The following is a 15,160-nucleotide window of genomic DNA, read 5'->3' as shown; positions in this document are numbered from 1 at the left end:
GAAAGAGGATTTGACCTAAGTATCTGATATCAAATGGAGCAAGCAAATCTGTATTTATCACCCTTATTATCTGCATAACCTCAGCAGAACCTAGCCCATGTTGTGCCATCTTGGATTGCAAGTCCTGTGCAACCTTCCAAGCAGTTACCTCATGCTTGTCGTGCTTGCCTGAATTTGGGAGAGCCTTATACACTGGGAAAGCTTGGATCTCCCCTTTTGGGGAGTCACTACCATCCTGAACTTCTGGCACAGCCTGTGGATGGAGTGTAACAGCTTCCCGATTACCCCCAGAATCCTGAAATCTGTTTGGCATTCCAAGTGTTTCCAGTAACCTCCGGTCACCCTCCTCCAATGCTCGCATTTTAACTGACTCTAAGAAGCGATTGTAGTCAGTTGGATGCACTGTTACTGTGCAGTCCTGAAAGGTCCAGGGGCGAGACTGGAGCAGCCTTTTCCTTCACCGCGTGGCTACGGCAGCTTTACGCCCCGGGGCTGGAACCTCATCTGCCTCACTGCCTGACGATGAATCATCAGGCAAAGGCAACTCTGAGATGCTGGGAGCGAACAGAGGTGGGCGGGGAGGGGCACATTGGCTAGGTTGGCTAGAGGCAGAACAGACAGCACAGACTACAGCCGGCTGCGCTGCAGTTTGAAGCAGCCTCTTTACGGGATGCCATCTTGGCCATTTCCGACCGAACCGGTACTGGAGCTGCTGCAGCCTTCTCTGGGGCTGCGGCCACACCCGGCGCTGCGCTCGTCCCTTCCACAGCGCCGGCGCCTGGTGACGCCGCTGGCCCTTGTTCTGCGGCCGCGTTCGGCGCTGTTGCTGGCCAGGGCGCGGCTGCTGCCGCCACCGCTTCCGGGTTTTTCCGCAGCAGCGCTACTTCCGGGTTCGCCGCTGGCCGCACCACTTCCTGGTTCGGAGCCGTGTCTCCTGCAGGCGGCATGGGCCCGAGGCATCCCGCATGGCAGGGTGCCTCTGGCGTCTGCTGTAGCTGCTTTTGCAAGCTGAGCAGTTCCTCCAGCTGCCATGATATGTTTGGTAGCTCTGTCAGCAAAGGCAGATGCTGTATTAAAAGGTCAGTGGCTCAGTTCTGCAGTGGTACAGAACAGTCCAGCACCACAGAGGGCAATGGACCACACCCAGGCAGTCTCGGTGCAGTCATGCCTGGCACTACGCCGGCCAAGAAGGTAGATCCGGACGTTCCTGGTGCAGCCAATGCATGCGCAGATGGTCCAATTCGCTAAGCTGCTAATTCGTGGCCCTGGATAAGCCGTGGCTGCCGTCCAGCCAAACGGCAAGGCAGGCTGTGTGCCCTGCCTCTGCTCTGACCCCCCGGCCTCTGGCGGCGCGGGGTTCCTGGGGGCTGCGGAGTCCTGCGACTGTGCAGGGTGAGGCGGCGCAGGCTCTGCCCGTGGAGCGGGGGTTTTTTTTCGGATCCAGCACCACACGTCCCTGAAGCGCAGTCAGTGGAGTCCTGTTCGGACATTCCTCCGTCACTCATCATCGAAATAGGTGAGCCAGCTCTGCTGCCACAGTCAAGGTCGGTCAGCAGAATAAATAATGAACGCCAGGTTTGGTATAATTCTAACGCTGCTGGGTCCCCAGACAGGAGCTCATGCTGGACAGCACAGCCAAGTTCCTGCCATAAGGCAAAGTCCAGGGCAGTGTCTCTGTCCATAGGAATCCCTTGCAAGGCAGCCCAAGTTAATAATTCCCGAACTGAGTTCTCAGAAATGGAGGTATGCATTATACTAAACACACCTTTCCAGAACGTTACCGCAGTGTCGGTTTGTGAGCCGCTGTTCGCCATTTTCTCAGTTCCGTTTGACCTCCCAGTCCCGGGGGGGGGGAAGGGGAACAGCGTACCTCTAGAGAAATTTGGCTTGGCTCGCAGTAGCAGGACACTTCGCAGCGTGCAGATCACATCGGGTGCACCAAATATTGAAAAAAAAATAATGCCCTAAGGTGTATTACCATGTCCCGTAGCTGTAGGGAGGAGGAGAGAAGATCCAGCAGGCAGGAACTGTGCAGCAAGATTGATTCATTTAATTATTTTACAAACTCTTTTATAGACTTTTTTCTTCATAGTCTAATTGGACAAAGGATCAGCCACCCCTTGAGGGTGATTGGCTAAAATCCTAAAACATCCATTGTCAAAATATTTTTCTACTGTACTATAAACAAGGCTTTTCAAGGCTGCAGGTGGCTTGGCTGTTTATATAACTCTGCTACCTCTTCTGTGAGAGAGAAAAGTCTCTCATGGACTTAGAAAATAGCAAGAAAATCCTTGCTAGCAGCATTTTTGTATCCACAGGACATGACATTTTAATGACAGTTTCACTCACACTATACACAGTGTTGCCTTCTGTTCCTGGTTCCTAGATAGCCTGACCATTTTTTCAAGTAACAAATCTGTTTCTCTGTCACTGAAGCTCATGAGCAGCTGTTTGTCCATTTTGGTCCTAAAGCCTTTTTCACAGTAACTGATTTTGTATCTGCACTTTCCTTCTAGATGTTCCAGCTGAATATTTATGTGGCTGTACCAGAACACACTCTGCATGTTTGTGTGATGTTTACCAAGTCTCCTGTGCTTTGTCATTCACAAGAATTCAGATGACCTATGAAAAAGCCAAGATAAAGCCATATTGACCAATAGATACAGTCCTGTTTTCCTCTGGTTTTAGGCTATAACCTCTTTGACTGAACCAGTTTTCTGTTTGATGAGGGCCAGCATAACCTACTGGGAGATGCTTATCAGCAGTCCCTCTGCATGTTCCTGTCAGAACCTGTTACAGCCTCCTGGCTGCCAGCTCCAGCTCAGCAGAAGCACTTGCTTTTGATTACAGAGATCTTCAGTGTCAGCCAAGGAGGTGGATACCAAACCTGAGTACGCTGGGTGCTGCCAGCAACGCTTCATAAGTAATAGTAATGGAGTGTAATTGCTCATTAAGCCAAATCGTAGCCTGGAGCCCTCCATCTGGCCAAACTCCCTCCAACATCAGCAGGAGCTTTGCCAGGAGGTGTGCAATAGGGCTGGGGTCCCAAGCAGTGGTATCGCCTATGACGTACTGTAGCGCCACTATTGGGGGCTGATTCAGATCCCCTTGAAACAGTTGTGTGTCTTTGGATTGATTTAGAAGACTTTAGCCAACCCCCCTTGCTTTACACTGCTCAGCCAGTATGGCTACATCTGCGCAGCAGTTATCCCAGATGGAATATGGAGGAGGAGAATTCCTGACACTGAGCTGTGGGATTTTAATTTTAGAGAGGCGATGGAAACTCTTTCCTGTTGGGTCTCAAGCGGTGGTTTGTATGGGCGTGATTTGAGGCTTGAAAATGTCTCAGAAGCCTGCAACTAAAAAACCCCAACATGTAATTGATATTGAAAAGTGTTTTGTCCATGGTGTAAGTGTTATAAAAACCAAACAAGCTGGTGTGCCTGCCTATCAATCACCTATTGCTATCTGACACTGGTGCAACCCTTTGCAAGTGAAAATAATTTACTGTCTCCCCCCATGAAAATTGTTTACCATCCCCATTTCAGTTTGAACATTTACTGTTGTGGTTCAAAGCTGTGATTAATTGGTTAGCTATAAATTGTCTTTCCTCTCCCCTTCTCCTCCCACCTCTTCTTAATGTAATACTGGGATGAAGGTTAAGGCACAGGGTGTTATCTGAAGCAACTGCTCCATTCTCAGTACCCCATACATCCTCGTTAATGCTTATAGCTCCCCTGTGGCATTGGGAAGTGTAATCGCTATTGTACTGAGGTAGAACAGGAGCTGGAGAGAGATAAATGGCCTAGTTATCAAAACTTCCTAGCCTCCCACAGCCCTCCTTGGGAATACAGCTATAAATGACATTCAAATGATGCTGATAGATGTTAGCTGAGCAGGCAGCAGAACGCGTGCGGTCCCGGTGCTGCGCCTGGGCTAGCCCCTTCTTGCTGATAATGTCAGGAGACCTCAGGATCCTGACACTGGCTGCTGACACTGGAGGCATGTACATGAGATACCACTCTGTCTGCTCTCATCTGCTTGTAGACAAATCCCTGGGGGTTGGAAAGGTTCAAAATTGGATGATGACTGAGACACATTAATGCTGGAGCTTGCAGAGCTGAAGGAAGAAGTGTTTTTTCTCCTCTGGCACAGATTGTGCTCAGTTTAGACCCTCAGAGGGTGAAATATGGGAAGGAAAACAGCCTTTCTTCCACCCAGCTCTGCAATGACAGAAATGTCATTTTTGAGTGACCTGGGATAGTCTGGTCCAAAGTAGTATGGCCTGTGGTGGGTCCAGAAATCACCTCCAGCAGCTCCCTTTGCATCTGTTGTCCTTCCTGGTGTGCGAAACAGGGAAAGGACTGCTCAGATCATAAATCCCTCAGGAATGGAACAGGAGCAGATAGAGTAGGTGGTAAATCTGCTTCTCTTATGAGTCTGGAAGGGCTCTTGGGTGTTTTGGCGTCTCTTCAGGAGATACCAGGAAAACTCCCCCATCTGGAGGAGGAGAACCTCCCATGAAAACAACCAGCAATCTGTAAGGCTTTGTATTTTGTTTTATTTTATTTTATTTTGCATTTTATTTTATCATTTATTCAATTTTACTGCGTTTTATTTTATTTTTAGACCCTTCCATCCTCCCAAGGTGTAGCTATGCAAACGCTCAGCCCTGAAGGCAGGTTTTTACTCAAGAGCAGCGCTCAGAGGTGATGTTTCTAGTGCGTTGTGGCAGAAATCCGAGGACACCAAAAGTGTAGGGCACACAAAATCTTCTCTCTTCCCTTCTTCCTTACAGCCTAGAAACTGAAAGGAAAAGGGTCCAGGGCTGCTGACCACATCCCGTCAGGTTTTAGGTCCGAAGACTGGACCGGGGTGCGGGTTCAAATGGCAAAGCGGAGCGGGGAGTTCGTGGGTCCCACGGGTCGGGGCGGGGCTCGGGACCGGCGCCGCTCCCTGCAGGAGCCCCCCGGGAGGGGACAGAAGCCTCGTCTCCTGCGAGAGACCCGCGCAAAAAGGCGCTCCCCGGCGGGGCTGGGGCTGCCCGGCCGTGCTGCTCCCAGCCGCGGTCCGCGGGCGGAGGCTCCGGCTCGGCTCGGAGCGATCCGCAGCGGCAGCCAGCGCCTCCAGCCGCCCACCCGCCGCCTCTCCCGGCATCCTTCATCCCCATCCTCCGCTCCTTCCTGCTTCGGCGGTGGAAGCAGCCCCCCGCCGGGGGCCGGGGATGCCCTCCCCTCCTCTCCCTCCCTCCAGCCGCAACGGGGGAGGGGGGCTGTGATGCTGCAGGGGGATCCCCGGGAGTCGAGCGGGGTCTCCCCTTCCGCCGGCTGCCGGGATCTCCCCGCTCGGCGCCGGCGGCCCCAGCGGCGGCTGCTGGGGGCTGGCAGCCGGGGGGTGGAGGGCCAAGGGGGGACAGTGCCGTGGCGGGGGGGGCCGGTGCCGGTGTCCCCCACACCGTGGATGACTCGACAGCCGGGGCTGGGGGAGCGGGGGGCGGGCGCCCGGCTATTTGCTGGCTGCATACAATGGGCCACTCCCTAACGTGAGGGCTGGGGGGAGGCAGGAGCCGGGAGGAGGAGGAGGAAGAGGAGGCGGGGGGGGGGGGGGGTTGGGGGGAGGAAGGGGCTCGGGCATCCGGCTGGTAAATAAACTCCGCGATGATTCCCCTCCCTCGCGCCGGCCCAGGTGCGCGCCGCTCTCCTACCCGCCCGCTGCCCGCCGGCGGGGGTGACCTGACGGGGATGTGACCGCCTCCCCCTGCCCACGGCTTCTTACCCCCTCCCTCCATATATATATATATATATATATATACATACATACACACACCGATGAATATATATATATAAATATATAGAGAAGTCATTTTGGGGGGAGGGGCGGGGAGCTCGGATCATGGCCCTGGGGCTCCCGGGGCTGCCGCCGCCGATCTGCAGCTCGCCTCCGGGGCCCGCCGGCGACCATGGGGCTGAAGGCGCGGCGCGGCGCGGCGGGCGGTAGCGCGGCCGGCGGGGCGGCGGCGGCAGCGGGGCGGCGAGCGGCGGCCGGCGGCGACCCCGAGCAGGGCTCGCTGGCCCTCGGCACCGGCGGCGACCGCGACGGGACGCTGCTGCTGGAGGGCGGCGGGAAGGAGGAGGGCGGCAAGCGGAGCCCGCCGGGACTGGGGCTGCTGGCGAAGACCCCCCTGAGCCGCCCGGTGAAGCGGAACCACGCCAGGTACCGCCGCATCCAAACTTTGATCTACGACGCCCTGGAACGACCCCGCGGCTGGGCGCTGCTCTATCACGCCTTCGTGTGAGTACGCGGAGCGCGGAGCGGGGCTCCCGAGGGCGCGTCCGGGGCTGCCCCGGGGGGCTGCGCCCGGGGCCACCGTTTTGCTTTATCATTCTCGGTGTAAGGTTCTCGGGGGCTCGCTCCGGCGCCGGCTGTGTGTGGAGCGAGGGTCTGATACGGGGTGTGCTGCTGAGCGGCTTTATTTCTCTTATGTCGTCGGGTTTTCCAAGAGGAGCAGCTGCTTTAAACTCTGTGTTTCTGTCTTGCCCGTACCTGCACGTTGCCTTGGAGTGGCATTCCCGAGCCTGTGTGTCTGAGGCATTGGAAAAAGGATGCCAGAAAGACCAGTCTCTGAGGGTTTTAAGGCTCGAAGTGCTTCAGGGGAACGCGGCCAGTTCAGCTCAGCCTGGAGCGTGAGGTTTAACTCGCTGTTATAGACCGCGAGTGAACCGATTCCTTCCGTAGTTGAAAGTGTCAAATGCAAACCATCGGATTTCGATCCGATAAGCATCACCCCGCAGTGCATGAAACCCGAGCATTGCAGCGCTGTCAACCAGAAAGTTACACTGACCACAAGTGAACTGAGAGGAGATAAACTCGTTTTATGGCCCAAAGGTGACAAGTCAAGAGAATGACAACTGGTTTGCATTCCTAAAAATTCTGTTGCCTTAAGTTTACATAAGGAGTATCGAAAAGATCATTCTGCAAACAGTATAGAATGGAGCTGACAGAGTCCTATTAAAATAAATGTGTGTTTTAGTGTTGTGAATGTGTTTGAAAACCCGGGGGTTTATCAGTGATCACGGTGGTACTGTTTTTCTTTGGCACTACAAGGTGTGCAGAGCTCTATGTGACAGAGGATTTAAGCAGTGATTTCTGAAATTGGTCTATTCGCCAAAGACAAACAAAGCTCTCTAGGCTGCATGGGTTGTGAGCCTGAAGCTGGATCTCAGGAAATCCTGGTCATTGGCATAGTCCTTGCACCTGCAAATAAGTAACTTGAATGTAGGGCTGTGATTTTACATTCAGGCACATTTTTATTGATGTTTGCAGTGATTTAGCCCTGAGCAAGAATTAAAAGGCAATGTTCACTACTGGAGTGCTGCTTGTGTACCACTCATTCATTGCTGCTCCCCTCTTTTCAGTGTTTATTCATAGAATAAAGTACATCTTGGGACAAAGGTCTTGCTTTCCAGCTTAATTTCTGTGAAAATGTGGAAACTCAATGCCATGCCACTTTTTCAGTTCTTTCACCTCTTTTTGCCACAGGAAAACTCGTGCTAGCAGGCAGGGAGTGACAGCACTTGAAGTGTGTTGTGCTGGGAAGACTCTTTGGTCTGGAGCTTGCTGTTCAGTTGTGTTCAGTATTGCATAATGCTGCTTCTGGCTGGGGAGAGTCACATCTGGACAGAGGGGCACCCCTTTCATCCTGCCTTGGCCAACCCACACCCATTAGTGAGGCTTTAGCACACAGCAGAGCATCGCGAGCAGTTTGCACCCCTCTGTGGCAGCTGGGTCAAATCTGTGCTCAAGCTTGTGTCTGGATATAAGCAATAGAACAGTGGATGTGTCTGGAGAGGCTCAGGTGAGCTGATTGATTCACAATTATTTGCAGTGGTATAAGAATTTCCAAGTTAGAGCATTCATTTTAGCTCTCTAGATGTGTGGTTGACCTTAAGATACTTATGCAATATTGATCACAGAATGGAAAAAAATAATGATGTTTGTAAGGTTTGATCCTTCTTAGGAGTGGACCTGACATTGTGTGGTCAGAGTCTCTTTGATGACTACTCAGTCCCTCAAAACTGAAATGTCAGTCTGACTCACAAAAGTCAGTAGCAGTCTTGTGAAAACCATCAATGCCAAATTCAATATTAATGAAAATGAAACAAAACACTTCTAGAAGTCCTTATCCTTAAAGGAAGTAAAATGCCCAAGTCTGTCAGCCCAGCACAGGCACTCCATCCCCTCCCAGGACATCCAGGGGATCTTTCTGTCCAAGCTGGCCCCACTGTCTTTCTGTTTAGTCTCAGCTCCCTCTGAATTCAGATGAAGCTATAGGGGTCTTACCTCACTGTGGGATCCAACCCTACAAAAGGAATTTGCTGAGCGATGGAAGAGTGTGCTGAGATCTTGCTGACAGGCTTCAGAGCTTGTTCCTGCCGCTGGAGAAGGAAGACCTGCTCAAGAGCAGAAGCTGTGGGGAAGCAGCATCTAAGTTGATACCCAAAGTCTTTATTCTTGCTTTCAAATGAATTATCTTTTAACCTTTTTTCCTTCTTTAAAGGAGTCTCTGTCATTTCGAGGTGCTGCTGTGACATGGTGTAGTTCCATCCCAGCTTCTCCCAGTGCTTCTTTTCACACTAGAATGGGTTACACTTTTCCTTGGGAAAGTGAGAGATTGCCAGTCTTCCCATAAAATCTACAAATTTGATCCTGTTTTAATTTTCAAGGAAAGTCCCATTTATCTTATCTTAATGGCATGTTACACTTTGTCTCATCTTCTGAGTAACTTTGCTGTAAGTGCCATGTACCCAAAATTAACCAGTAAAATTTTTTCTCTCATATACAGATAACCAGAGGATAAACAGCTGAGGGCCAAAAGGGATTGCAGCATGGCTGGATGTGATGAATCCAGGCATTCAGATTGTTTAATGAAGAGATGATGCAAAGCACTCCGATATTGTGTATATCCCAGGGTTTGGGAGGCAGGAAGCTGCTGATGGAAGAGGGTTGCAACTTTTCAAGACATGCTGAGGGTGTTGTATGAGGGGCAGGAAGGGACTTTGACAAGGTCTTTGCAAAAGCTTTGGATGCCACAACTTTTGAAAGGGCGGTGCAGATGGGATCTTGTTAAATCCTACAGCGATGCACATATGGCTGCAAAGGGGTCGTGATCCTGTGCGTGTCTCACTGCTGTAATGTGCACATAAATACGGCTCGAGCACTGCCTCTCGTAAACGCTCGCTTCAGTTGGCGTTGGGTGTTCTGAAATGATTCAGTCTATTGAAGTAATTCAAGGAGAACTCATAAACAGGATCAGGCCCTGCCAAGCCCTAGGCTCAGAGATGCAGAGGAGAAAGGGTAGTTCCTTTAATTCTTGATGGCAATTTTAGCGTTCAGCTTTCACTGGCAGTGATTAGCAGAAAGTGGCGTGAGATACATTCCTTGTGATTCTTCCTTCTTCTTTGTTCTGCACAAGTGAGTTTGTCCAAGCCTATCCTTGGGGATTTGGTCCCTAAAGAAGCTGACTCTCTTTCCTTCACCATCTGAAAGCATTTATTCTCTGGTATCTCTACTAGACAAAAGATTTATCTATCACCCATGATATTCCCCTCTGATGGGTCACCAGGGTTTGTGGACTTCTTGGCAATATGTCAGTGTCTTAGTGACATAGTCGGTGAAAGAAATTTGTTTTTCCCATGAAAAATTTCACCTCTGTAAAGCTAAACTCTAGCTGAACACTTTCAGAATAAAATAAAATAAAATAAAATAAAATAAAATAAAATAAAATAAAATAAATCTGATTTAACCTTTGAGATATTTCATTGGGAAATATCTCTTGGGGGTTGCAGGTCAGGCTACAGTCTATCCCTTTTCTTTTCTGAGCTCATGTTGCTGTAGGTACAACTGATGTTCCCATGATGTTCTATATTTCCCTTTATGTTAGCCAGTGCAATATATTGTAGGAAATCCCTGCAGCTGTGCCTCGTAGGATGTGTGTTGTGGCCAGGGAGACAGACTCGAGACCTGTCCACCTCCACAAACCATCCAAATGCTTTAGTTATGCACAGAAGCAATAATGAGGAGAATGAAAAATTGAAATAAGTAAGATCTTTATTTTTCCAGTGTATTTTTAGTTGCAAGCACAAAATATTTGGTGGATAAAGGACAGAGTCCAGAAAGGTAACATAGTACAGATCGTTTGGAATTTCAATTTGTGGAAAATTTTCAACCTGACTTAAAGAAAAGGGAGGATAAAGGAGAGGTAACTAGGAGATATTCTCATTGTCATACCATCTTCTGAGACAACTGCAGCATTTACTCTCATGGAAAAATAAGACTAGGAAAAGGTTTTGGATTAGATATCTCTTTTTGGAGAAGTGTGCAATATCACCTGCACTCTGCTGGTGTAGTCACCTCGATGTACCTGCTGGTGAGAGGGGGAAGCCATGGGGAACCCTTCTCCATTTGCCATACAATCTTTCAGTACTGCTTAATACCTGGAATAAAAAGAGGAGGCAGAGTCATGCGATCCATCAAATCAGCAGCGTTTCTGGTAAGCACCGGCAAGCACCTCTTGCATGACTGATTGTAGGTGGGTTGTTTGCAGAAAAGAGTGTCATGGGATTTGGAGAACAGGTTGAAGGTTTGGAGACTTTCCATTATTTTCCTCTTTGCCCTTCAGGAGATGCTCCATAGGATGTGCTCACGCCCCAGCCTCTGTGAGCCATCTGGAGGGAGATGGGAGGTTTGGGGCAAAAAGAAGGGCTAAAATGAATCCTTTCTTGGCTTGTTTGGCATGGACTTGTATCTAAGTGAGTCCCTAGAGCAGCAGAGTGAGCCTGGTCCATTAGCAAGTGCCCTTTGCTTATGTGCGTGCCAATATGAGTTCTGCTTTAATTATTTATGCTAATTCATCATAATGCATGGATAAATATTCTGCAGTATACTTTGTAAAAAATAATGAAGTCTTAGTCATTGGAGACCTTACCACACACCTCTGCTCTTGCAGCTCCATCGAGGCTTGCGGAGCCGCCCTGGGATTGCATGTGGTTCAGGGGGGATGTGACTGTAGCTCAGCTGCTGGGATCAGCAGATGTGACAGAAGAAAGCTGGGATTTGCTGGGGGGAATGAGAAGGGGCAGCACATCCTGGGAAAGCCACTGGCTGGGTAATGAGTGGCTTGTGATCCCCAGCTCTGTCGGTCTGGAGTCCCTTCAGCAGCTCACAGGTGCCCAGTGCTTGCTTAAGCATCCAAACAGCCTCTGAAATTATGGACCAGGTCCTTTGGTGGGAGCAGGTATTCACCTATAGCCTCAAATCTCTGTGCTTGGGCTTGGGTGCTGAGAGCAAGACCCACTCCACAGTGGGTACCCCAGGTTGGGTTGGTTTGCCCCGCATCCCACGTTGCCATGACTACGCTGCCTACTTACCAAGTTTTGGTGCTGCTCATGCCTGCTCAATGGCTCATGGGAGCTGCAGGCACACCACATGGCTGCATGGTACACAAGGTGTGCCTCAGTGTCCCCCAGCCTCCTGGGACTGCAGGTCCCTGAGCATCCTTCCGCAAGTTCAGTCCCCAGCTCAGGCCAGCCTCATCTGGATGGGCATCGGGATCCACAGTGCCCAGCGATGCCCCAGGGAGAGCACGGCATGAGGGCGGGCAGCAGCACTGCCAGTGCCAGCAAACACTCAGCAGTTGGTCTTTTAGTGCTGTCAGCCCAGCCGAGGAACAGCCCCTCAAATAGAAGTCATAGTCCCTGGTGTAAGGTCTATAAAACTGAACAGTCCCCAAATTTAATCAGTTTGACGAGCAGTGATATAGCAGAGCCACCACGGCAGCCAGAAAATCAGGTTTTTCTTCTATTTGAGAGACTTGGTGAGAGGAGCAGCAGCATCTCAGTGCCACCCCAGCAGTTCTGGAGACACTGTCAGTGGTAAAGCCCAGGACTAGACTTATCTCGGTATTCCAGCCTGGAGTCTGGGCAGAGGTGTCACTCTTCATAAAAGCATTCTCAGCCTCTTCACATGCCTCTGTTTGCTCCTCGCAGCAAACAGTGGATCATGATGGGGCACAGCAGGGTCTGGGCACTTCTGGGACAGCTGCTGGGTGAAGAGGATACCTGAGTTTTACTTCTTGTTTTAATCTGAGAGGGAGATTAGGGAAATGGTACAAAAATGAGCAGGGAGAGACTTTCTATGCCCGTTTTGCTCATTTTGCTGTAAAATGTAGGAACACACAAATTTAATGGAAAAAATAGTAACTAAAGACTGTGTCTTAAAAGCTGGATTAAAACAAAAATACATACATATAACACCAATCATAAATCACTATGTGCTTGAGTGTGTGCAGGTGAACATGAAGGTACCCCAGCTGTTCCTACTTCTCCCAAAGACCACCCCAGAATCTACTCACCCAGCATATTTCTGTATTTTTTTGGTGCTCCCTGTCTTCAAATATCACTCAATTCAATCATTTTTATTTCTAGGTTACCCAACATACAAACCTGTGCATGTATGTAGAACATAATTCCGTATCCCTTGACTGTCAAAAAGTCCTTTGTGGCTTTGAGATGCATGTGGAAGGTCAGACAATGGCATGCATTTTCAAGGACAAGGTCTGAACTTGAGGAATTTGATTTAATAGCTGGAAGAAGCTTTCTGATCAAAATGGATCAAGTGAGAATTAAGATAATTTATATGTTATTTTCAAACATAAAAGGCTGGTGACCTTAGACATAGCCAGGTGGCTGGGTACTACCATGATCAGCCTTGCATAGTATAAATAAATGATAATGTTTATTCTTGTATTTAATAACATTATATTCCCTTTTTGTATTTAAGAATGCCATACTCTCTTGTGCATGGAACTTTACAGAAGGAATGGAGCCCTGCATCTGCTATTGCTTTTGGCAGATACTGTATTAAATGGGATAACTTAAATATTAATAGCTTTGCAGGGAATATGGTCCACTAGAGCTGTTAAGTGTATGCTGCCTTCTGTCTTAGGATGGTGGCTGGGAAACTTAGCATTTTCTGTGGAGAGAGTGACACACCCCGGGATATTTAGGTTTTGGTAACCTACTTGGAAAAAGGCAATTTGGGAGAACTTCCAGGCTCCATAAATTGCCTTCCCCAGTCTTAAGTGAGCAAATTGCATAAAAGTGTATTTCACTTGGAGCAAATGAAAGGTCCCACTGAAGTCAGGAGGAACCTATCCAAGGTGACACTGAGGTAATCCAAAGCAGAAGAGTGACTGGGATTTGGTGGAAAGCAGCACGAGGTATCATCACCTTCCTCTGCACAACCAACTCCTTGTTCTACTCATGCCTGGTGAGATCCTTCTAAGCTCAAGTTCTCCACAGCATCTACCACACATCTTCAGGCTCTCCATAGCTTAACAACCACCTCTGGCTGTAGTCACCAGGATACCACCTTAGTGGTGCAAACCATGCTGAAATGAAGATTTAATATCTCTAACTCTGTTAAATCTCAGTCTGGAGAGATGCTGAGACCCTGACATGAGAAGCATCTGGTGTCTCTTGAGATGGCATTTGCTCTCACTCCCCTCTCCCACATGATTAATCTTGCCAAAGTGTTCCCCACTTTAATTTTTCTGAGTTGCTGGTACATGGTGGTGGAACTGTACAGGTCCATTGTATGGCAGCTGCAGAGGAGGAATCCTCGTGCTCTCTCAGTTGCTGTTGTCTTTTACTTCCTTTGACTTTACATGCTTTATTTCATTTTATGGATACTTGGATCTTGCTTGTCCCCCTGTTTTCAGAGCTGTGGCTGAGAGCTGTATGAACGTGCTTTGCATTCCTTTGGCAACACATGTTAGTTTGTGATTGTCATGTTGACTCTCCAGTGATATTTTTTTTAATCTCAAGTGCTTTTTATATTTACTTTCTTCTGTCCTCACTAGTGTTCTGATGACCTTCTAGATTAGTACCTCATAATTTTGCTAATATTCAATTTAGTTCTTTTTCTAGATCATTAAGGAAACACTTAGGCCAGAACTAACGAACACCATTCAGCATTTCACTAAATAACAATTTCCCAGCTTCCTGGTTAATACAATATCATTTTTTAGGGCTTTATTTATAGCTCTGAATCCAGTTTTTAATGTCATACCATTTCTCCCAGTCATCTGAATTAATACTAAACAAAAGATTTTATGAAATATTGCACCTCTGTCAAAACTGCAAATATTTCCTCATTTCTTTTTGTTCAAACCTGAGCTTCAGGCTGTTTATCTATTTAGTTCTGTGATGTGCATTTAATTGTTACCTTCCCATCTCAGATTTTTTCATGCTTTTGACATGGTGCATATCTCATACAACAAAAAAATTAATTGTTCCTGGTGCCATCCACCACTAGAGTAGAGATAAAGCAATGCTGAAAGATTAAATGTCCCAATCCATCCAGGTCCCAGTTCTTCTATGTTTTAGAGGAGCCATTAGATTTGGACTATACCTAACTTTAGGTCAAGGACAGAGACATTAATCCTAAACCAGAAGACTCTTTACAGGACATTCCCCACTGACTGTAAATTCAGAGTGTAAAATTTTCTGCTTTCAGTGGGGATGGAGGAGAAGCAAGTGCAGCTGTTGAGGGACTGATAGTGAAATCACCAAAGCACCCGGTGGGGAGCTGCCCACCAGTTCTCAGCAGTGCAGCATCAGCTTTGCTTATCTTTGCTCCCCTCACGCCTCTCCATGCAGGCTCAGAGTGTTTATGAGGAGGGATTACACCCTGAGGAGGGAATGTCAAGAGCAGCTGATTGAAATTGCAGGGGAATTAGTTTAGGAAGGTAATTACACGAACTGGAATTTGCTCTTCTACCTTTGCTAACACTGCTGCTCCTGTGAGATGTGCTGGGAGAATTTCAGTGCACACAGCTGAGGCTCCCTGATCACACCTCAGACACTGTCTGTGCCCTGGCACCTGATGCACAGGGCCATGGCCCAGGACCAGCCTTGCTCTGCAGCTATGACAGCAACTTTGCTTGTGCCCAGAGCAGTCATTAACCATGTCTTTGCTAATTGTCAAAGGTGTGCCAGGGATGTTCCCAAGCAGTGACACACGCTGCCTGACAGCACAACACTGCTGAATGGTGGTTTTGTTCTGAGGTGACAGAGTGACTGAGCACAGATCAAGTGCTGCC

The 15,160-nt window shown here is 48.8% G+C and overlaps 1 protein-coding gene across 3 annotated transcripts in view; it reads left to right on the top strand.

The window, feature by feature from the left end:
• The first annotated feature begins 4,505 nt into the window (after positions 1-4,505).
• The window catches only part of KCNQ3 (potassium voltage-gated channel subfamily Q member 3), a 203,728-nt gene continuing 193,073 nt past the window's right edge, over positions 4,506-15,160 (top strand). For 2 of the 3 annotated variants that reach the window (XM_032133653.1, XM_032133643.1), the window contains exon 1: positions 5,619-6,291. In XM_032133653.1, coding sequence (XP_031989544.1) covers positions 5,960-6,291 — 332 coding nt within the window. In that variant the 5' untranslated portion in view covers positions 5,619-5,959. Of the gene's footprint in view, positions 4,541-5,618; positions 6,292-15,160 lie in introns of those variants that run through there. The other variant, XM_032133668.1, reaches the window with a different exon arrangement.

Source organism: Corvus moneduloides, chromosome 1 (assembly GCF_009650955.1).
Source record: "Corvus moneduloides isolate bCorMon1 chromosome 1, bCorMon1.pri, whole genome shotgun sequence".
In the NCBI taxonomy this organism is placed as follows: domain Eukaryota; kingdom Metazoa; phylum Chordata; class Aves; order Passeriformes; family Corvidae; genus Corvus; species Corvus moneduloides.
The sequence above is the reverse complement of the archived record's forward strand: the minus strand, read 5'-3'. Positions and strand labels throughout refer to the sequence as shown.